The sequence below is a fragment of the Leopardus geoffroyi genome, chromosome A1 (assembly GCF_018350155.1).
Source record: "Leopardus geoffroyi isolate Oge1 chromosome A1, O.geoffroyi_Oge1_pat1.0, whole genome shotgun sequence".
NCBI lineage: Eukaryota > Metazoa > Chordata > Mammalia > Carnivora > Felidae > Leopardus > Leopardus geoffroyi.
Genome location: NC_059326.1, coordinates 14202265 through 14227543, shown reverse-complemented (window position 1 = coordinate 14227543; position 25279 = coordinate 14202265). Strand labels below are relative to the sequence as shown.

The 25279-nt window shown below is 34.6% G+C and overlaps 1 protein-coding gene across 11 annotated transcripts in view; it reads right to left on the bottom strand.

Annotated features, from left to right (window-relative positions):
• The window catches only part of NBEA (neurobeachin), a 689522-nt gene that overhangs the window by 316296 nt on the left and 347947 nt on the right, over nucleotides 1–25279 (bottom strand). For all 11 annotated transcript variants that reach the window (XM_045473789.1, XM_045473805.1, XM_045473824.1 and 8 more), the window contains 2 exons: nucleotides 23517–23581; nucleotides 2242–2350 (listed from right to left, as the gene is read on the bottom strand). In XM_045473789.1, coding sequence (XP_045329745.1) covers nucleotides 2242–2350; nucleotides 23517–23581 — 174 coding nt within the window. The remainder of the gene's footprint in view (nucleotides 1–2241; nucleotides 2351–23516; nucleotides 23582–25279) is intronic.

The following is a 25279-nucleotide window of genomic DNA, read 5'->3' as shown; positions in this document are numbered from 1 at the left end:
AGGTACCCATCTCAAATTAAATATACTTTATCTGTTAAATACAAGCATATATGGGAGAGAGAGAAATTCCCCCCAAAAGGCCTAGTAAAATGCCATGGCTTTTGTGAAATTTTTTATAACTTAAAAGTGGTAAACGGTGAAACACACACACACACACACACACACACACACACACACACACACACACCAATGCATTTACTAAGACATCTCTAACCTAAAAAGAACAAACAAACATTTTAGTTAAAAAAACAGTATAATCCATTAAATAACAAGGATAATACTCTCCAATTTGATTTACAGTAGTATATTATTTTATGTTTACATAATTCTGAAAAACACTGAGTCTTCACATCCACTTCATGGCCTCTTATCACTCTTAGCCATGCATTCTCAATAGGAATGATCTCATCCCCAGGGGGTGAAAAGTGGTATTGCGAGGGGGGTGTGTGTGTGAAAAAATTGTACTCTTTTTATGTGTAAAGCACAGATGTGTACACAGTACATAAACAGATATACAGCATATTAGTAGATACAAAATTTTATGGAGAGGGGGTGATTAGAGTGAAAATTGTCTAAAAGGCTTGCTTAGGGGCAATAATGAAAAAAAGGCTGAGAAACACTGCCTTCAGCTTAATTTTCACCTTCGTTAAATATGTGTTAAAGCTTGTTACTGATACCTAGCTGCTTGAGAATCTATTTTAGATGTTTTCACATGACGAATATTGATCTTCTTATATCCCCACAAAGCATCTTGATTTTCTTACTAGAAATATGAATGACTCAAAATTCATCTTGCAGGGAATTCAGTTAATTTTCCAAATCTTATTTACTAACGGAAGTCAATACTTAATTGAATATTCTTATTTTGTTTAAAGTCCTGACATATCTTATATCTAAACATATTCGTCAAAGAACAGACAACTCAGAATTTTCTTGACATCCAGATTACAGCAGGACACCTTGATAAATACCCAATGGTATTTATTGTTGAAGAGATATGAAGCTTCACTTTGATATACACTCAATTGTCCATGTACTTTTATCAAAGTTTAAAATATTTGGTATTTTTTTTTTTTTCAAAATAAGGTTGTTGCGATCTCACATGACAAGTGTGTGCTGTCTCATCTGACAAATGAAGCAGAGGTTAAAAGTATGGAAGTGACAACAGCTATTTCTCTGTCTCATGCTTTTCAGCCAGCGAGGTCAGAGATTACTAGACCTAGGGCATCAACGCGCATGACTAAGAGAGCTGGTTTACCGAGATAAAAACCTCATCAAAACTGAAATCTTGAGCTCTGATTTCTAGCTACGCCACACTTGTTCGCATGTGGCATCAGGAAAATAAATGGATGGTTATTTATTATTTTCAAGGCCAATGGCAGTTCAACCTAAGCCAAATACCAAGTCACCTGATTATTTCTGAAACCAAGTTTGTTTTGCAAATTGAATGAAGTAATTGCTGTAATTTAAAACACTGAAATCAGGATACTGAATGGAGGAAATTCAAATAATGGTAAATAACTTGACACGCTAGAAATATAAAAATAATATTTGTATATAAAACCTGTTAGTATGGAATATACAGTATTTCAATATACTTTAGTTTTTTCATATAAAATAGAAATGATACTTAATTTTTTCTTTAGTCATGGGACTTGTGAGGATTTTTAAATTATATATTTAAATTTATATATTATAAAATTACATATTTAAATTTAAATTATATATTCCCAGATATACGTATAGGTCTGCAAGCATATCACATAATAGCAATCCTTCAATTGTCAATAAAATATCAATTATAACAATAAAATATGAACTGCAATGATCTTTGGCCACTCTAAAGATGGATACATTGATAAATAAAAAATTACTGAATACATGGAAAAACTGAGTATTTTTATATAACCACTCGTTAAACCCACATTTAGTAGTGTATAAACTCTGCTAGTTTAAAAATTACTAAGGTAATTGCATTCTAAAATTTTATTTGCCTTTAAGAGTACTTTAGAAAAACTTCAGTCTACTAAAGGGTTAGGCACAAGGTAAGAGGGATCTCTCCATGTTGTAAATGAGATGAAAATTAGTGCTCTGTGTTTGGTATTTACTAAAGCTTTAAAAAAAAAGGACCAAAATTATTTGAATGAAATTTTCCTGTAAAAAAAACTTATGTAAGGTTACCATCAGAGACAGCTGACTTATAACAGAGAAGCAGAATTTAATCTGCCACCAAAACCTTACCTCAAACTCTGCATGTTTATGTACATCCTCAGCTCTCTGTCTGTTCAAAATAAACTCAGCTTCATTTGCGACACGAACTATATGGTCCTTCATAGCGTGGCATAGTAATCTAAAAAGGAAGATACCTTTGCAATTATTATTCCTAATATCTTTGGTTAATCTAATTTTTAATAATAAAATTTCAGTATTTGAAATATTAATTATGCATAAAATTTAGTTACATTATGAAATTAACATAGTCAAAATTATAATTCAAAGACATTTGAAATATAGAAATGTACCATAAAACTGTTACAACAATGCCTCTGTTCAATAGTGTATCTTGTGAATGAATGATTCAATTAATTCAATAAAATTAGTTAATGCAAAAAAAAAAAAATCAAGGTTTTTATTAGTATTTTAAATGGTTAAAACAACAGAATGCCCTATCTTTGAAGGAAATGGTTAAAACAATAGACTTCACTCTCTTGGAAGTAAACTTTCACACAAAAGCTAGATAATCATATATTAGGAAACCTATGCACTCAACTTTTTAACAGTTATTTGAATATTCAAATTGTTTTCAAAAAGTTTAAGACATATAGTGAAAAGCCTCTCACGATATTACTTCTTGACCTGATTTCCAACCTCATCAGGCACTTGCTGTTGACAGTTTCTTGCATATGTTTTCAGAGGCTTTTAAAAATACATAAGAAAATACAAATGTTCTTTTCCACATCCTTACACCAACATCAGTATATTACACAGTCTTTTCTATACCTGGCTTTTCTCACTTAGCAATATATCTGAAGATCCTTCCTTAAGTGGGAGCGCACAGGGAGACTCTTCATACTTATTTGATAGCATGGAGCAAAGCTTATTTCCAAAGGTGGTTGCAACAATATCTCCCATCCCACATACTCTTTTGCAGTGTGATACTGTTATTGCTCCGTCGAAAAGAGCAATGTTGGGGCATCTGGGTGGTTCAGTTGGTTAAGCACTCAACTCTTGATTTCAGCTCAGGTCATGACCTCATGGTTTCAGTTCATGAGATCAAGCCTGGCATCAGGCTCTGCGCTAACAGCATGGAGCCTGCTTGGGATTTTCAACCTCCCTCTCTCTCTCAAAGTAAATAAACATTTAAAAATAATTCTTTAAAAATGAAGAGTTTCTGCTCCCTAGATGTGCCTGGTGACTTCCTGTGACCAACAGAATATAGCAGAAGTGAAGTGTTGTAACTTCTGGGCCTAGGGTATAAGATGCCTTGAAGCTTTTGCCTTTCTTGGAAACCTGTCTTTTAGAATCTGCTGCAATGCTGAGTGAAGCTCATATTACGTGGAGAGCCTCAAGGAAGAGAAGAGAGGACATTAGGCTCCCAGGCCTAGTTGAACTCCCAGCCCAGAGCCAGCCTCCCAAGTGATTACAGTACCAGACAGCTCCACAGAGTGGTGCAAAGGAACAGCTTAGCTGAGCCCAGTCAATGAGAACAATGAGAGATTAAAAAATGGTATTTGTTTAAGCCACATGACGATCATGATGATGATGACGAAGGAAGAGAAGAAGGAGGAGAAGGAGGAGAAGAAGAGGAGGAGGAAGAAGATATTGATCATAACAGCTGTCACCAAACCACTTATTGAGAGCTAGGTAATAAAATAGGTAATTTACACATAATACTCAATTCTCACAAGAATCCTTGGAGATACATATTATTTTCATTTTTAAACATAAGAAACCAAGGCTCAGAAAAATTAAGTTCTTTGCTTCAGATCATAATTAAAAAAATAATTCTCCTAATTTTATATTTGCATTGCATCTTCATTAACCAACAATATTTTTTGAAGTAAAACCTGTGTTTACTGGTGCTCTCCTCCACTGTGGGCATTCTAACATTAATTCTTTTCATTTTTCCAATTATGAACAGTGATTAGGTCTTTTTACATTCTTTTCTTTTGCAGTAAGCAATTACTGTGTAAAAAATAATCATAGGATATTTGAAGTTAACTCAAGTGTTTCCGGTTTTTCTTAAAGGGCAAACTTACAAATTAATGTCTGTTCTTTTACCATTGTCCTTTTAAAATTTGGTTCTAATGGGGTACCTGGGTGGCTCATTTGGTTGAACGTCTGACTTTGGCTCAGGTCACGATCTTGCAGTTTGTGGGTTCAAGCCTCGCATCGTGATCTGTGCTGACGGCTTGGAGCCTGCTTCAGATTCTGTGTCTCCCTCTCTCTTTGCCCCTCCCCCGCTCGTGCTGCAACTCTCTCTCTCTCAAAAATAAATAAACATTAAAAATTGTTTCTAAATTCAGTTCTAACACTCACATTCATTCATTGGTCCAGTTTTTCTCTACCTAGTTTTTAAAAAAATGTTTATTTAGAGTAAATCCTTGGATTGCGAGTAACTTGTTCTACAAGTGTTCTGCAAGATGAGCAAACATTTCTAATAAATTTTAACTTGATAAATGAGTGATGTCTTGCAATACAAGTAGTATGTGATGCCAACTGTCACATGATCATAACTGAACCAATGGTTCTTCTCTACCTCTCTCTCTCCCTCTCTCGCTGAGGGATTGTGGGTAATCATGTCCCATGCTCAGATGTTTGGTCTCAGGCCATGGTGTTTGGCAGAAATCAGTGATTATTCAGAATGTTGGAAGGTGCCCACAACTGGCACTAGTGTAGTTGTTGTCACTTCAAAACATCTAGGGACAGTCCTTGCAACTCCATATAAGAGTAAGCTTAGAATGCTTTGCTTCATTCCAGGTCAGGCTGCCTGCAGATATAGACGCTTTCCTCTGTTGCCTTATTGCCAGTTACATTAAATACAGTATATCACAAGAGTTTATTAAAACTGTACTGTGGTAAACATCTGTGTGAGTGTATACAATGGCCCTATGCAGAAAAAGATTCCATTGAGCCAAAAGACAGCAGTGATTCCATCAGTGATGGTGAAAGTCGTCCTACACAATAACCCTCCTCTCTCTTTCTCACACCAGTCACAAAGATTTTCAAAGGTAGGGGCAAGTTAATGTTTTATTTTTTCTTTATATTTTGTATTTTCTTTATTATTTTATATTATATTACAGTATTGTAATCATTTCTATATGAATATTTTTGGGTTGTGGAATGAATCATCTGAGTTCCCATTATTTCTTATGGGGAAATTTACTTTGATATATGAGTGCTTTGGATTACACGCATGTTTCCAGAATGAATTGTGCTTGCAAACCAAGATTTTACTGTATTTATTTTTGAGAGCAAGAGCTTGTGCTGTGGGGGAGGGTCAGAGAGAGGTAGGGACAGAGAATCCCACGCAGCTCTGCACTGTCCGTGCAGAGCCCTATGTGGAGCTTGAACTCATGAACCTCGAGATCTTGACCCAAACAAGATGTTTAACTTACCGAGATGCTCAGGTGCCCCTTTTACTTAGATTTTTAACAACAGTGCTGTTCTCAAGATTGCCATTCTTTACTTGCACTGCTCATTAATGAAATGAATTATCATTTTTTTCTTGCTCAATTGTCAAGTTCAATCAGAACGGGACAGATTGAACCTAACTTAATTTTGTATAAACTAAATAGCAAGTTTGTTGTTTTCTCCTTGTTAATTCTCATATACAGTAGCTTTCATTCTCATATACTTAGTGACCTTTTTTTTTTTAATCTCACTTCTAGTCTTAATGAGCGGGAATTCAACAGACCTATCTTGGGTAAGTGCTTCCTTTAATTCCTGGTGATATCAAGGAGGAGTCACTAGAACTGTATTAGCCTCTCATGGGTCTTGGCTTATCCAGAATGTTCCAGGCTAGATTCTCTACTTAATTTCTTGTCATAGGCTTAAAATACCAACTGCTTTAGGCATGTGCTCCCAGAGCATTCCTGCTCTTTGAGACAACAGTTTATAGGGAGGAGGAGCAGAACTGGAGAACTCCTAAAACACTTGTAAGACCCATGTTGCTTCAAAGCGTGCACCCTATGTAGGATGTGAGTATTCTTTGCAGAACATAACCTCAGATCACTGAGTAACCCATAGTTCCTTTTCTTGTATAAAATTATTTCACAATATTGTTCCTGAATATGAACTGTCTATGTGGTTTCTCCACACATGTCCCCCTCAAAAATAAAATTTCAAGGAAAGAAATGAACTCTATTGAACACCTTACACATGCTTGGTTCTTTTCATATACTATTTTGGGTAATCCCCAAACAACCATGAGTTGGATATATTATTAGTCCCATTTTATAGTTGAAAGCACCAAAATAAATAACTAATTAAATAAGTTAAGCAATTTGTTTAAGTCCAGGGAACTTCCAGCAACAGAACCAATGTACAACCCAAATCTGTCTGGGTTTGTTATGTGAGGCTGACTCCTGAAATGAAAGATTTTAAGAAAATTAAGTAACTCTTTCTTCACATCTGATACACATATTCCCTTAAGATATCATGGTATAATCTTGGGTATTAATCAACTTATTATTTATATATTTCTTAGACAACATTAATGTAGACTTTGGGGGAGTTTTAATTCCTATGCTCCTTTTTATAGATTAAGAACAATTACACCACAAGTTTTACAAAGTGTGGAAAAAGTTAAGCATTCTGAACAAGGGAACAAAGTTTTAAGTTGCTTAACATTGAAATTTGACTATATTTAGTAGGTAGGCCAAAAATATCAACATTGTGTCAAACACAAAATATTGGATCTTAGGAGCTAGATCAACGTCACAACAGGAAATAATCTTAAACGCCCCTATTCACTTTCCAATCCATTGAAATGTGGCTTTAAGATCATCCCACAGTAAACTAGTCACCAAGTCTTGTCGATTTTACCTCAATATATTTTAAACTGTTTTACTCATACACTAACATTGCTTTAATTTAAGCCATTACTTAAGTTCACATAAATCATTATCATTTGGATTACAATGGCTCCCTCATTTTTCTGCCCCCCCCATCTTCCATCTATCTAATACATTTTCCATTTGTCCATCAGTGTTATCTATTCTTAAATTTTTTCAATGCCTACTTATAATAGACAAGATAATAGTCAAGCTTACTATATAGATGACTGTATACTTTTCTAATCTTGTCTACTGCCTGTTTAACATACTTATTCTATGGTCTAGAAAAAAATCTTTATAGTATCTTTTAATGATAGTTCAGGACCTTTATAAGTGCCATCTCTTCCTGTAAACCCTACCAACCCTTGCGCCCAATAAAGCTAAGAGGCCTCCCAATTTCTTGATGCTGTCATTATAATATTAATCACATTGTTTTGTTTCTTTTTCTTTCTTTTCTTTTTAACAAGACTGGGATGTTCATAAAATGAGGTACAATGCTTATTCATCTCCAGCCAACATGCATTGACAAGGTAGCTGTTATGAAATATAGACTCACCAGTCTAGATGGCTAGATGAATAAATAACTGAATGAATACATGAATATGTTATATGAGAAGGAGGGGCAAAGAAGAAATAGAATTTTAATGTAGAGTTTTAATTTAATTTAAGGTAGTTTCTTAATACCAGGAAATTCTATGGTACAGTTAGCACAATGTAAATAAAATGAGGTAAATAAAAAATATTGGATAATTCAGGAGTATCTGTTACAGGATATTTTCTTTCTCAAGTATCTATACAAAATAGGAAATGAATGAAGTGGTCTTCATCTTCTAATGTGAGTCTACTTTCCAAAAGAAACAGAACAAAACGTAATTTGTTCAATCCTATTTATTCCTATTCTAAAGCAGATAGAGTTGTCATGGATACAGGAAAGAAGTCAGGAGACAAAAGAAAGTATTCTATTCCAAATGGAATAGATATCAGAAAGGCAAGTTCTGATATTCTAGGAAGAATCCAATTTTAGGCCGTTTGTTATAATTCAATTATTTGTCTTTGACTTGAGATGAACAGATCCTGAATTTTAAATATAATCTCTATAATTAAAAAAAATCAATGTTTATTTATTTTTGAGAGAGAGAGACAGAGTCTGAGTGGGGGAGGGGCAGATAGAGAGGAAGACACAGAATCTGAAGGAGGCTCCAGGCTCTGAACTGTCAGTACAGAGCCCGACGCGGGGCTTGAATTCACAAACCAAACTGCAAGACCATGACCTGAAGTTGGATGCTTAACCAATTGAGCCACCCAGGTGCCCCAATATAATCTCTGTAATTTGATGAAAGAAAACAAGTCAACAGAAAAGGCAATATGAGAGGTCAGAAAAAATTAGTCTTCCATCATCTATAGGTGAAGAGGGGACAAAAGCAGTTACTATTAAGGTTCCGCCTTTTGTCAGCATTATGAATTTGCGCAAATAATTTTCCTTGTGTCTGTGTTTCAGTTTCCCGATTAGAAAATGAGGGTGTACTCTTTCAGATATTCTATAAACTGTGGGAAAGAATGCAGGCTCAAACTGTAAGATCAGATTTTTATTTAGCCAAGAAGACAGACTGATTGAAAGTGGAGTGGCCACACAGCATAGGAGCAGAATTCCTTTTGGTGCCAAAATCTTAAGAGAAAGGCATGGAGATTCTGGTGACACTGCAAGGTGGAGTCTGACTGGGTCAGAGAAGTTCAACTGCTTCCTGTGCTACAGTCTTTGAATAGACTATTTAAAAAATTATAATCTGATTTTTAAATCTAAAATTAATGTTGTTTTTTTCTTTTTCTTTTTTTTTTTTTTTTGGAAAATGTTTACAAGCTTTGACCTCTACTGATTCTTAATTTAGTGCCAACAGCCTTCACTTAATGAAAATAGTAGAATAAATACCATGTTGTTCCTGAGAAGTATATCTCTGACTCCAACTCTCCTGCATTAGCCAAAAGTACATTACCTTTAAGGAGGGAAAATTTGTTAGGAGCATAAGTAAAAGAATATTTGTAAAATGTTTGACATATATTATCCCCTACCTCTACCCCTGCCAAAGAGTACTGCACTTTTCTAAAAGGTACACGTTGATATACTGGTTATTTTATGTTCATTAGAAGGAAAAACAATGGCACATCTTGACATTTGTCTATGAACCCCCACACCAGGCTGTGGTGGGACTTTCAAAGAGATTCTGCATATTTGAATCTAGATTTGGAATTTGGAATATTAGTAGGAGTTGCACTACTCAATCAAACTTTTTTAAATTCTTTTTAAGCAAGACCCAATTTACTCAATTATATACTGATATAATACAAAGATTAGAAAGCTGGGGTACAGTGGGGGGGGGTCTCTGGAGTGGGCTATCCTGAACCTTTCTATTGCAACGAAAGAAGGAAAGGTGGAAAACAGACACTTAGAGACTTAAAAATCTCTGTCTTTATGTTGCTGTTAGGAAAAAAAAAATTACATACAATATCAAGTTATTCTCTTAAAACACTAAATCTTTCCCAGAGGATAAAATCTACTAATTATTCATGACTTTGGATTAAATTAATATATGAAAACCTATTATATAAAAATATAATCAGACCTACACTTGTGTCAGATTCACTGGAGGACTGGGGTTTGCTTGGGGAGAACTAGAGTGAAGGAAGATAAAGCCTAATGGATAATTTTGGAGTTTGAGATTGATATCGAAGGGCTTGATATGAAGAGAGAGAGGCATTAAAGATACAAAGTGGGGTGAGGAGAGGGAATTCACCTTGGTTGAAAACCTACCTCTGCACCCACCCTCCATCTAATTAACTGTTACGAAAAAGCTTTGGGAATTAAGTAATTGTGTTGGATGAAAACAAGGATCCACAGATAAGCATTTATTTTCTTATCACCTATTTGCAACTTCATATAAGTCTATAACTTCAAATACATAAAAGTGGAATTTTTTCGTAGAAAAATATATTATAATCTACCATGAACCTAAACAGTTATTATACTTCTTAGTACAGGACAGAAAAAAAATGACTTAGCTCATGACCATATTTATGTTTCCAGTTACGGGCAAAGACGGTGATAATTTTACATGGCTCGTAAGATGAATGAATGAAGTGTAACAGTTCTCAAATTTTGGTGTATACTGAAGATCTGATCACTTGCAGAACATATTAAAAAGGGTGGGATAACTCCCATGGAGAGATTCTGATTGCACGGGTCTGACTGAGGTGAGACCCTAGCATCTGTATGTTTAATAAACATCCCTGTGATACTAATGCACATTGACATAGGAGGACCACTGAGTTCATGCAGTGTCCTGAGTTCGTGCAGATGGCAAAGTCTGGATTTGATTTCTCAGCAAGCTTCATTTCTCTTTTTTTGGGGAGCATGGCCCTGCTTAGTTTCATTTAGTTGTACAGTCCCAAAGTCTATCCCTGAATTAACCAGCTCAGAAACAATATTATTAGAAAGATTACAAAGAGTATACACTAATTCAACATTGTTGGTCACTTCTTAAGAGGAGTCTCCAGGTATTCTAATACTAGTTTCGTCACTAGATTAAGGAAGTCAGCTTTTATGGTACACATACAAAGAGAGTAGCTTTCCATTTGTTCACAGGCCACAAAGGTCAATTTTTATCAAATCTACTTTTCTTCTTTCCAGTCTCTTCAGTGACTAATTGCTTAGCTATTTACTCTTCTATGCAAAACCAGCTAATACCACTATGAAGGATTTGCATACTTTACTCACCCTATAGTTTAATATGGATTTAGAAAACATTGCTATCAGGGCAGAACATGTTGAAGTTGTTTTAAGACACATAAACTAGGAAATCAGCTTAGAATCGTGACTTTTAAACTGTGTCTTAAAGTAAACTATGAGAAATACACTTCATATCATAACCCTATACACCCATACAGCAAACACTTCAGCAAGCAATATTTACCTATACCCAATTATTTTTTCTATTATTTACTATTTCCTATTTTTGAAAATGCCAACAGCAAGCCATTACTTTCATATACTGTTAAGGGCCAAGAAAATAGTTTCAAAAATACTGATCAGAATACTCCCTCCTTTTAGGGTTAACCCTGGGCCAAATAGTCAAGCTCCTAGCTTAAAGGATTGTGATTGCAAGTAAACGGCTCAAAGTTATAATGTCCAGGAGAAGGGCAGCCAATGCTAACGGGAATACAAGGCTGAAAAGCAATGGAACAGGACTTGGTGAAGTGAGAAAAACCAGCTCAAGATCAGAGATGTAGTAGTGACTAAAAGAAAAGGCTTGCTTCAAGCCATTTTATTCTACTTAACTTCTAGTAACAGGAGTAGAGAAACATGGATTGATGGTGTATAAAGACAACTTGGGGGAAAAATCTGGAAGCAAATGAGGCATAACAGCACCATCGGCCACAGTGATGCCAGGAAAAAATGTGTACTCTAGGAGAGTCTCTGGTTAATTTACCAAGTTCTGTGTGCCCTCAGTGATATGGTTCCTTTACCAAGGGAAAACGGTTGCAAAAGTGTCCCAAATACTATGATCACAAGTCCCAATAAAAGCTTTACCCTTGGCTAAAAATACAACTTCTTATTGTTGAGTCTACCAGTATGAATTCTAAGAACTAGAGAATGATGAAATCTAAAATATATTTCTTTTGGAAAAGAAGGGAGAGAACAAGTAACATTTGGCTTTTATCTTTGCTGTTTCCACTGGTTAGTGATACAATATACTAGGAAGCTTCTGACTAGGTCATGATTACCACCCTATCCTTCCACTTGTGTGCATATTAGTGTTCCGCATAAAATGTGATTTAGTCAATGAGGGAGTAGTGACACTATCATATTGAGAACACACAGAAACCCATCAGTGCTCTGGATGGGATGTGTAAGGTACTCTAGTGTCCTCAACCTCCTTTGTCCATAGTCTTCAAAATCCAGCTCAAATGTCACTTAAATAAATAATAATAATAAATAAATGCTCATTTCTTGAGTCCCTATTATGTGTTAGGAACACTGAGTACTGATTACGTACCAGGCTAAGTGCATTATAGGTATCATTTCATTTGATTCTTACCTCATTTGATATCTTATTAGACAAGCATAATTAGCCCCATTACACTGATGAAGAAACTAAGGCTTAGAGAGATTAAGTATCTTGCTCAAAGCCACACAAACAGGCAAATTGTGTTTGACTTGTTTGGGAAATAATCAGCTTAGTATGGCTTCTCCCAGGGCATTCCAGAGAGTGGGATGCAGAATTAGGCATTCATTCACTTAACAATAATTTACTGGGAGCCTTCTTCGTGGTAGTAAAGGACAATGAAATATGAGGTGACATAGGGGTGCTTTAGGAGTGAATGGAGTGTGCTTGAGTCAGTGTGGGAAGGCAAGGGAGGCCAGATAAGTAAAAGCCTCTCAGGTCATGTTACAGAACTTTATAAGCAATGAAGCACTACTGTAGTGTTTTTTTTTTTTTTTTAAGTGAGGTTTATTGAGGTATAATTTACACATAATAAAGTTAATTCTTGTTAAATGCAATTTCATGAGTTTTGACAAATGCATATTTTAGGTAGCCACTGCTACAACCACAACATTTCCATCACCCAAAATGTTCCCTTGTACTTTTCTCCTGCCATCCATAGCAAGGATGGAACTATTTTCTGTCCCTCTAATTCTGTTTTTTCCATAATGCCCATAAATGCAACCACATAGCATATTTTTTCTGTCTGGCTTCTTTAGCTTCACAAAATACTTAAAAAATGTTTATTTATTAATTGAGAGAGAGAGAGAGAGACAGACAGACAGACAGACAGAAAGGGAATCCCGAGCAGGCTCCACACTGTCGGCGCAGAGCCCCATGTGGTGCTCGATCCCAGGAACCTGTGAGATCATGTCCTGACCCCAAATCAAGAACCAGACGTTTAAACAACTGAGTCACGCAGTTGCCCCTGGGTTCACAATATACTTTTAAGTTCCATGTATGTGGCGCATATCTGTGGCTTATACCTTTTATTGTTGAGTAGTATTCCCTATAACATTACATAGTAGCTTATCCATTTATCTAGTGGTAGACGTTTGGGTTATTTTCATCTTGGGCTATTATAAATAGAGATGCTATGAACATTCACATACAGGTCTTAATTTGGACCAATATTTTAATTTCTCTCAAGAAAATATCTAAGTTTGGAATTATTGGGTCAAATGGTTAAGTGGATGTTTAACCTTGTAAGATATTGACAAACTGTTTTTCAAGTGGATGTGCCATTCTGCACTCCCACCAGCAAGGTACAAGGTTCCAGTGGCTCCACATTTTCACCAAGGCTTAGTATTGACAACCTACTGAATTATGTCGATTACAGTATGTGCATAATGCTATCTCACTGTATTTAAAATTGAATTTCCCAAATGAATAATGATGTGGAGCATCTTTTCACGTGCTGATTGACCATCTGTATATCTTCTTTGTTACTGTGTCTGTTCAAATCATTTGTCTGACTTGTATTGGGTAGTTTGTCTTTTTATTATTGAGCTGTAAGATCTTCTTTCCTCCATTCCATTGCTCTATCTCTCTATCTTTACACCAATCCTCCAACTCTGTTCATTTTTCATTTGTGTTGGCTACTGTTAGTCCTTTGTATTTTCACCGAAATTTAAAAACTATCTTGTTAATAGCCTGCTGGAATTCTGATTAGGTTTGAGTCTATAGACCAGTTTGGGGAGAACTAAGATCTTAACCATGTTAGGCCCTCTGATTCATGAATACATATTTCTGCATTTATTTATTTTTAATTTTTTTATAGAAATATTTTGTAGTTTTTATCACACAGGTCTTTCACAAATTTTATTAAGTACAACCATAAGTAGTTCATGTTTTTGATAATATTATAATGGTTTTGCTTTATTTAAGCTTCCAACATTTCACATATATTATAACTAAATGTTATTGTAATAGATTTTTGGTTTTTTATGCATGGTGCATGTATTTATAATCCTTTTTTATAATTGATTGTTGAATATTGACCTCATATCATGTGACTTTGCTAATTTCACGTATGACACTATCTTTTTTCAAACATCTTAGAATGTTCTACTCGCCTAATTGAACTGGCTAAGACCTCCAGCCCAATATTGAATACAAATAGTGAGTGAGAACATCCTTGCAGTGTTTTTGATCTAGAGGGAAAGCATTTAGTCTTTCACCATTATGTAGGATGTTAGCTGTATATTTTCTATAGATAGCACTTATTACATTGAGGGAGTTTGATTTCTAGTTTACTGAGAATTTTATTATGAACATACGTTGAATTTTTCAAATGTTTTTCTTATGAATATTAAGATATCCATACATATGTTTTCTTTTTTAATCTGCTGACATTGTATAATTCATTCATAGATATTTTTGAATATTAAATCAACTCTGCATGTTTGGAATATACACCTCTTGCTTATGATACATCTTTTTCATGTATTCCTGGATTTGATTTGCCAACTTTTATTAAAGGTAATATTAATATTGTACCTATGCTTATGGTGGATATTGATCTATAATTTTATTACTTGTAATTGTTATTGTTATCAGGGTGATGAAATCTCATAAAATGAAGTGTAAAGCATTTCCTACTCTTCTATTTTGGGAAGACTCTGAAATTAATTTTATCATTTTTTTTCCTTAAATGTTTGGTAGAAATATTAAACAATTTTAACATCAATCTATTCTTAAGTAAGTTAAGTCTTATTTTTCTTACATTGTGCTAGGAATGAAAAAAAATCTAGACCTTGAATAATGGACTGTTTTGAAGTCTGATTCATAAATAGGAGTAGTGCTTTTTAAAAAAAATATGTAAACATTTATATATGCAAATATAAACAAATGACTTTTTCTTATTACTCTTCTATCTCAGACTGTGACTCTTTAAGATAGTCATATTATAAAGGAAGTATCCTGGTTTTTCAAATGTTGGTCTCTACAACAGTAACTAACATGAAAAATAATCAGCCTATATACTTAATGCTTCTATTTCCCTAGCACCTTAGGAAGAGCTTCTAGACTAAAATCTATAGCCCAGGCCATGGCTCTACTCTGGTCTTACCTGGATTGCTCATTCTATTCCTTCACCTCACTTCTCACCTTTAGCTTATGCTTGGACTGGCCATACACATTGCACCTTTATGTTAGCACAGGCCCTCCGGCAACACGTTAGCTCACTTTTACCCATATCTTTTATTTAAACAACATACGAGCTACAAATGCCAATTCTCAGCTCCTCTGTTGCCAAGTTATGTCAAAAATAGAAACCAGTTGTATCAGAATGGTATAGAAACTGAATCCAAGTTTTCTAATAAAGATATGGATCATCTGAATCTTGACTGGCATTTGCCTGCAATAAGTAAGCTAAGAAGAGCAACAAAAAATTAATGTCTCTAGAAGAAATACGAAACAACAGGAAATAAGATATATAAATGACTATACCAAAAAATTGTCACTCTTGCCTCTTTTTGGTCTTAATAAAAATAATATAAATTAGAAGTGTTTTATGAATTATTACTTTACTCTCACCAAAATTAAAATAATCCTCTCTAGGAGGAAAGTGTATTTAAAGTCGTCCTCATAAAAGAAAAAGAATCTCAATACACACACACGCGCAGATATATTTTAAACATAGTTAAAAATGCAATTCAAATAAAATTTATGATAACCAAATTCTGAAATATATTTTCTTATTCCTTGAAATCTAGCCATTATTAGATAGGACTTGCTAATCTTAGTTTTAGGTAAATAACATTTTATTTATAATCAATGTCTAAAGCTAAGTCTATAAATTAGCAATACTGTTTAAGATCTATACAATTAATTTTGTAAAAGTACAAGATTTTTTTTTACCTCATTCATTTACAAAACTCGCACATTTAATAACTTACCACATGTGTAAAATGAATAACGGAGTAGTAAAGAAAAAAGGTTTAGATTAGGTGGGGAGCTTCTGTTTTCCAGAAGTTTTCAGGGATTCTTGGTTCAAAATTAAACCGGAATCTCAACTCTAAGAAAAAAAGTTTCTTACCTTACAGTTTTGGAAGTTACTCTTTATTTAATACACTTCTTGCCAAATCAAACACACAAAACGAATAGATAAACCAAAGCTTATTGGCTTAATTATTAAATAACAGTTGTTAAAATAAAGAAGATATTCAAGTTGGGGCTATATAATCACTAAGGAATTATGCTTAGATGCAATATGCTTTTCCTCTTTAAAACCAAAGAAATGTAAGCTATATATTTTTCACTATTCTAAAGAACAAAATAAAATTGGAATCTTATGAATCTTATGTTAAATTCGGTACTAACTACAAATACACACTGCTTTGTATGCATACTAATTAATTATATCCTAAATGCTTTCAAAAGAGTAATAAACGTTTATTTTAGGCAAATGATTAATTTATTTCAAAGGATACTCAAATTCCATAATTTAAAAAAGTCTTTATTTGCTTTATAGTTCAATTGATATTTTAATAATTTAAAATCCAATTATTATTGCCAAGATATTATAGGCAATTTTACATCCCATTAACCTTGCTTTGTTTTAATTATAAAGATCCTTTGTTAGATTCCTTTAAATGATCCAGTTTATAATTTCAGTCTGTCCTAGGGAGTACTTTAATTCAGCTGCACATTCATCAACTGTTTTTGTCCTGTTAATTGTAGACAACTGCACAATTGCTTTCTCCGGCTATGATTGATGAATTATATTCACGGGTATAGCTGTTAAGTAGGATCAACATTTATAACAATTTCAACTTAAAGATTTTTAACTTCATTCCCACAAGGACAAATTAAAGACTGATATTCTAACGACCAAGAGAAAGTGTTTTTTATATGCTTTATTTTAAACTGTTAGAGAAAGTTAAGAAAAATGCCGTATGTCTGCGCAAATGAGATAGAAGAGTGTATAAAGAGTCAAATTTGTGCTTAGCACATAGTAGGGCCTCAACAAATAGAAGCCTATCTGTTTATCTAACAGAGTAATGTGTCTTTACTGTAACTACATCCTAACGATCCAAATATGATATATAAACATATTTTTATTTTATTTTATATTTTTTAGTTTTTTATTTTTTATCGTATTTTGTTTTATTTTATTTTATTATTATTTTTTAAAATATGAAACAGGAACCCTCTTGCACTGTTGGTGGGAATGCAAACTGGTGCAGCCACCCTGGAAAACAGTGTGTAGGTTCCTCAAAGAATATACACATATTTTTAAATGTTTATTTTATTTTTGAGAGAGAGAGCCCAAGCAGGAGAGATGCAGAGAGAGAGGGAGACGGAGGATTGGAAGCGGGCTCCGTGCTGACAGCAGCAAGTCTGATGTGGGGCCTGAACTCACGAATGGTGAAATCATGACCTGAGCTGAAGTCGGATGCTCAACCGACGGAGCCACCCATATGCCCCTATATATGATATTTTCTTAAAATCTGGAACTCCCAAGTTCAAATTTATGAAAGAGAAAGGTCTAAAGTGAAAAGAAATGAGGTAAACTGAAGGTGAGAGTCAGTAAAGTTCTAAATATATAAGCAATGACAACAAAACTTCCACTTTTAAAAGCCTATATTGCAGCAGTTATAATAAATGCCATATATTATTTCCAACATTCAGAGAAAAGGGGCAAGAAAGATCTTCCAAAAAATACCCTCACTACCCAAAAAACCCATCTGCAGCAACCACTCTATCTTTCCCCTTCTTGGCCAAACTCCTCGGAGTTGTGTGTACTTGCTGACCATGCTCACATCCCACTCACTCCTCAGCTCAAAACAACTGAGGTCCTGACCCCAGTACTCTAGTTAAGTCACTGCTTTCTCAGAAGTCATTCCCTTAATTATCTGCTCCCGCAGTACCCTCTACTCTGGCATATTTATTATATCAGTAATTAGAAGACTGCTGTCCCCACTGGACTGTAAGCTCTCTTACAGCAGGGCCTGGGTCTCTACGCAGCATCCTTAGCACACAGGTACTCACCGGTGTATGTGTGGGTGAAACCAACACGACCATCTTGTCACCGAATCCAGTGGTCCCTCTCATCCTAACTTAAAAACCCTCTTGCTGGGGTGCCTGGGTGGCTCAGCAGTTAAAGGGCAGACTCTTGGTTTCAGCTCAGATCATGATATCATGGTTCGTGGGTTCGAACCCCATGTCAAGCCCTGTGCTGATGGTGTGGAGCCTACTTGGGATTCTCTCTCTCTCTCTCTCTCTCTTTTCGTTCTCTCTCCCTCTCTCTCAAAATAAATTAAAAATTTTAATAAAAAACCTCTTTTGTTGACCCTCATTGCTTCTCAAACATTCTACTCCCCATTCTTTTCTTAATTCCTTCAATAAATTTTTGTGATTGTGAACTATGTGCTAGGTATTTTTCCAGAAACCAGGAATATATCAGTGAAGAAGACACAAATTCTTAAGGCCAAGTACATTTTGGTAAAGAAGATGGACGTAAAGAATGAAAATAATTTGAGATGGTGTTACTAAATGTTAAAACAAAATCATATGACGGAAGTGTGGTAACTCAATAAGATGGTTAAGGGAGCCTCTCTGAGGGGGTGACATTTAAGCTGATTCCTAAATGACAAAAAACAGCCAATCATGTACAGCTGTGGGTAAAGAGGATTCCCAGCAGAAACAGCAGCAAAAAGGATGGCATCATGTTCTCTGCTCCTTCCACACAGGTTCCCCGAGCATCACATCTGTATCCTTATCTACCATTTACCATATAAGCTCAGGACTCCTAAATCCAAATCCCCATTCTACCTGTCTCTTTGGAGATGCAAATTCAAGATGTCTATTCAACATTTCCACTCAGAAATTTCACAGACGCTACAAAATCAGTGTAACCAAAAGTGAAACTATGTCCCACCCAACCCATATTCTTCCTTCTCTATTGTTCCAAGTAAACTATACTTACAGTATAAACCATCCAGCTATTAAAGCCAGCAATCAAGTTATGTTTGATCCCTTCTTTTCCCTCTTACAATCTAATCTATCAGCATTTCTCTAGACTTAATTTCCAAAGGATACTTTAAATGTGTCCACTTCTTCCTTCCTCATAGCCACTATTAGTCAGTCTATGATACCAGCATCTTAAACAAGATTTCTGAATCTCAGATTAGTTTCAATCCAGAGTCCACTTGCTACACTGTAGATTATGCCTAGCTCTCTTTAATTATATCATAGCACCCTTAGCATAGCTTATAAACCCTTCATGGCACGACCCTTGCCGGCCACCCTTGCCAAGATGCGATGACCTTGCCTATGTGGCTGGTACACAACAGGCACTTACATAGCTTTTGGCTGATTAAAAAGAGCTGTCCAGCAACATGTCTTACTATCTCTTGCCTCCAGGCTTTGGTATCAAATTATTCCCTTGGTCCAGAATTTCATTCCTCTTTTTTTTTTCTTCTTTTACCTAGCCATGTTCTAACCATCTCTCAGTTCTCAATGCCATCTTTGGCATTCTAGTTGTATACACTTTTTATTTTGAACCTCCTGTTTTTGGTTTTTTTTTTATAGACTATTTTTAGAGTAATTTTAGGTTCACAGCAACCTTGAGCAGAAGATACAGAGAATGCCCATATATCCCCTCCCCACACACATATCTCCTTCATTACCACCATTCCCTACCAGAGTGGTACATTTGTCACAAATGATGAACTTACATTAAGACAGCTTTATCACCTAAGGTCCATAGTTTACATCTTGGTGTGGTAGCTTCTATGAGTTTTGACAAATGTATAATGACATGTATCCACTATTAGAGTATCAAGCAGACTAGTTTCACCGGCCTAAAAATCTTCTGTGCTCTGCCTATTTATTTATGCCTTCCTCTTCCCTAACTCCTGGCAACTACTAATCTTTTTACTCTCTCCTTAGAGACATATATAGTCATATAGTTGAAATCATATAGTATGAAGCCTTTTCAGATTGCTTCTTCCAGTTCGTATTATGCAATTAAAGTTTCTCCATATCTTTTCATGGCTCAACAGCTCATTTCTTGTCTCATTTATTTTTTCACTAAAAAATAAATATCCTATTGTCTGGATGTACCACATAAATATACGGGTATCTGTTTATCCCTTCATCTACTAAAGACATCTTGGTTGCTTCCCAATTTTGGCAATTATGCATAAAGAGGCTAGAAATATCTGTGTGAATGTTTTTATGTAAACATGTTTTCAACTCTTTTGAGTAGATACAAGGGAGAATGACTGCTGGATCTACAGTAAGAATATGTTTAGTTTTATAAAAAAAAAAAAAAAAAACAAACAAACAAAAAACACTACCCACCTGTTTTGCAATGTGGCTATACCGTTGTGTATTCTCACCACCAATGAATGAGAGTTCCTGCTGCTCCACATCCTTGTCAGCATTTGGTGGTGTCAATGTTTCAGATTTTGGCCATGCTAAAAGGTATGTAGTACTATTCACTGTTGTTTTGATTTGCATTTCCCTGACGATGACAGGCATCTTTTTTCTAAGCTTATTTGCCATATGTAGATATTCTTTGGTGAGGTGTCTGTTAATGTCTTTGGCTCATTTTTTAACTGGATTGTTTATTTTCTTATTGTGGAGTTTTAAGAATTCTTTGCTATTTTAGATAACAATCCTTTATCAGAAGTATCTTTTGTAAGTATTTTCTCCCAGTCCATGGCTTGTCTTTTCATTCTCTTGACATTGACTTTAACAGAAGTTTTTAATTGTTTTTAAATGTTTATTTATTTTTGAGAGAGAGTGAGTGAGCATACAAGAAAGTGGGGGAGGGGCACAGAGAGGGGGACAAAGGATTCAAAGTGGGCTCTGTGTTGATGGCAGACAGCCTGATGTAGTGTTTGAACTCATGAACCATGAGATCATGACCTGAGCCAGAGTCGGACACTTAACCGACTGAGCCACCCGGGCACCCCCAGAAGTTTTCAATTTTAATGAAGTCCAGATTGTCAACTCTTTCCTTCATGGATCATGTCTTTGGTATTGTATTTAAGAAGTCATCACCAAATGCAAGGTCATCTAGATTTTCTCCTATGTTATCTTCTACGGGTTTTATACTTCTGCATTTTACATTCAGATCTCTGATCTACTTTGAGTGATTTTTATGAAGGGTATAAAGTCTGTGTCTAGATTTATTATTATTTTTTTGCATGTGGATGTCCAGCACCATTTGTTGAAAAGGCTATCTTTGTTCTATTGTATTTGCTTTTCTTTGATACAGTGTTTGAAAACCCTGATAGTCCTACCACCTGGGGAATACACCCCTTCAGTCTAGATTAAATGCCTTGTCTTTTACTTGTATTCATACCTATATCACCTCTATCACAGCACCCTTGTAATACTGTGTGTATTCCTCTAATATTTGTCTCTCCCCCAAAATTCAGAACCATGTTTGTATCATTTACTTCTCTATTCCCATCTCCGTAATAGTATTTGTATGTAGTATAGGCACTGAATAGACTTTTGCTGTATCAATGTACACATGATCTGTTCTTTCATATTTATAGCTAGTCATGTTTCAATTTTTGTTTCAAAATCCTCTTTATTGGAGGAATAATTAGTATGAAAAATGAAAACAAATTCTAGAATGACACAAAGAACATTATGATGGGCATTTGGAAGGTTTTCAGGGACTAAAATTTAAAAAAATTATAACTGCTTTCTATAAATCTAACTCTTTTCCTAAAACAAAACAAAATGAATTCCAAACTCTACCCCTGAGCAATAAAACAGTATCAGAAGCTAAAACCTCTGATATGAGCAAATTTTCTACTCTTTCCTTTCCTAAGACAATAACTATAATCTTAAGTGAGTAAGATCCAATTATATTAAGTCTTCAGAGTTACTGATGACAAGATAATTTTTGTTTTTTACTTCACAGTTGAAACAAATTGGCAAAATTAGCATGTGTGTGATTTGAAAGATTTCTATAACTAAAATGAAAATGAATAGTCTGGGCAAATTTTTGTTTTTATATGTTTTTCATTGCCTTAGGATGGATAATAACTATTACCAATTCTCATCACAACCAAGTTTTATAAGAACTAAGTATGTTATTATTATGTAAAATTAGTATTTATGTTATAAAAGAAAACTGGTATTTTCCTGTATCTTTTGCTTTGCAATAAATGTAAAATTTATTTTAACTTCTAGAGTTGTATTACTATGACTAAAAATAATTTAGTCATGGAAAATGTAAATGAGAAATATAGAATAAGATAAATTACTATAAAAAGAGGTTATGTCTCTAATTATAATAAACTGATGAGAAAAAACTAATACTAAAAAAGTAATACTAAAGTGCATTGAAGTTAATCTCTTTTTTTTTTTGAACGAGAGACACAGCATGAGCTGGGGAGAAGGGGAGAGGGAGAAAGAAGGGAGAAAGAGAGAGAATCTAAAGCAGGCTTCATGCTGAGTGTGCAGCCTGACACAGGGCTTGATTATACGACCCTGGGATCATGACCTGAGCCGAAATCAAGAATCAGATGCTCAACCAACTAAGCCACCCAGGTGTCCCTAGTTAATTTTTTAAATGGGTTTCTACAGCATATATAAATTAATTTTCAAGGAATATCTTGTCAAATATCCTTTCATGACACCTCCTTTGATAGAGAGAAGTTTTATATACAGTGTTATCCCCTTATCATCAATTTAATTAAATCCAGTTTCAAATAAGAAATAAATAGATTATGCCAAATATTCAGTCACTATTTTCCAATGAATATATTATATCATAGAAAAGAATTGTAAAGGATGCAGGTCTTTGGCTGACAGAAGCTATACATGTCAAACTGGTGACAGTTACATCTATCTTCATGTATCCACTGCCAATAAAGTATTGGAAAAATCACAGTGAACAACTGTTTATCATAAAGTGATGAGTACAATGATGGGCTCAAACATGAATTTACTTACAGCTTCATTTTAACAATGGTACATATAAATTCCTGACCTGACTGTTCTTCTTCCCATAATTAATATCCTTCCCATTTTCAGTTGGATATCGGACAACATGATATGTTCAGATAAAACTCCCTCACATGAACGGAGATGGGCTGCGGGAGTGAATGCCGAGCATGGCTTTGAAAACAGATGGAGTGGCAGATGGGCTTGCCGAGTGGCTCACTCGATCTGTGTTACACAACTTTTCTACCCAGTTAAGATGAGGCTCCATCTCACAAAAGCCTTAGAAAGTCTGTTCCTTTATTTCATACATGCTTTCCCCTACCCCCAAATAAATGATTAGTATCTTAAACTTTGTTCCTTTGAAGATTAATTACCTGTATGATAAATTATTTAACTAAAATATATTTTCTTACCCATTTTTGGAACAGATGGTAGGAGAGCAGTCGCCTAGTGGAATAAAATGTACACAGACGAATTATCTAAAAACTGTAAAATTAATTACCTTCCTTCATTGATGAGTTCAATAAATGCAAGTCCTGCATTCTTCTGAATAGAATTTTGCCATTCCTAAAAGGAGAAACCAAACCAAGTATAAGAAAAATGAGCACGTAAACAAAATCAGAACTATATACAACATATTTAAATTGATCAGGAGATTAAATGTTCTATTTACACGTGCATTCCAAGTGACTGAAAAGTACAGAGGGAAAAAGTTTACAAATGAATTCTTCTGAATTTGTAAAAAAACAAAAAAAAAAAAGGAGAAAACATTAATACTATATCCAAATGTAATCTCTCCTTGCTGATCTAGATGAGAACATATTTGTGAATTTGGTAGTTCCACAGTGTAATCATTATAAATTTCTGATTGTTATACAGTGTTTCTGGATTAGGAAAGTATATTGCTTACTTTATACTCTTCCTATGACATATTTAGAATATGCTTTAACCAATTTTTTTTCAATGGATCCTGGTTTAGTCGACTGATTTTTTATTTTTTTGGTTTTTATATAGCTGGAAAATTACAACTTTTTTGGATTAAAAGTAATATCCTTTTCAACAGTACTGTAAATAAACACTTCGTTAATACATTTTATATAAAAAAAAAACCCTACTGACCACTCACATCACTCATCTAGCCAGATTTTCTAGCCAGATTTTTCTGCATGATTTTCCTACTACTAAAATGCTACACACCGAGGTAGTCACCTGTCTCCCCACAAATTCAGCTTCACATAAAGCAGTCTTTATGTCGGCCCTTCTCTCTACTCTTGATCACACTGCCTTTTTAGAGCTTTGCACCCATGCTGGGGAAAAAATGCGGTCCCCCAACATAGACACTTGGTGTATAAGTATTTTCTGCTGTAAGTCAATCTGTGAGGAATTAAAGAAGAACATATCATGAGCCTACATTTCCCCAGGAGAGAGAATCAACAACTTGGGATATGGAAGCCTGGGGACTATAATGATCTTATAAAGACCTAAATGGCTCTATGGTCGGCTACGTGGTTTTAGCAAAGCCACTGTATTTTAGCCATCATACATAACCTTTAGCAAAAATTCATCTAAATGATAAGACCACTATTGCACTTTACAGAGCTTGTTAAAACTTTCCAGTCATTTCTATTGTGAACAATTACAGGGAACTCTTTTTGCTATGTTTTAATAAGATGTCTTCTACCATCATCCTTTTATGTATTTTGTATATTCCCATTACATATACTATATTTATTGCAAGCCGATATCCCACAAAATGTGGAAATTTCTCAGGAATACTTGACATTTATTGTGGCATTAGCTTAAAGGGAAAACTGATTCTTACATAGCGAGAACCATGACACTCTGAAGAATAAATTCTTACAGACAACTTCTTAAACATGATTTTCTTTATGACACTGTTTGTACACCAAGGCTCTTTTATCAGCATAAACTTTAACATGCATGGGATTTTTCAAGAAGATATTTCAAAGTACATATTCAGATATTACATATGCATCCCAAATTATACTGTGTCTAAAAGATCACAGAGTAAAATGTTTTAAAAACTCTGTTCAGATCAAAGATCAAACAAAAAATATCTGTGAGACGCCTCAGCCCATGAGACACTAATCTGCAATCTTTGATAGAGGAGCAGCACAAATAAGTCTTAGCCAAGTTAAGGATATTAGAATTTAAAGGATGAAGAAAGACACTGAAAATATATCACTGCAAGACTTCATGCAAGAAATATGTTTTAGAAGAGTAATTTGACATTTTTGAGGAAGA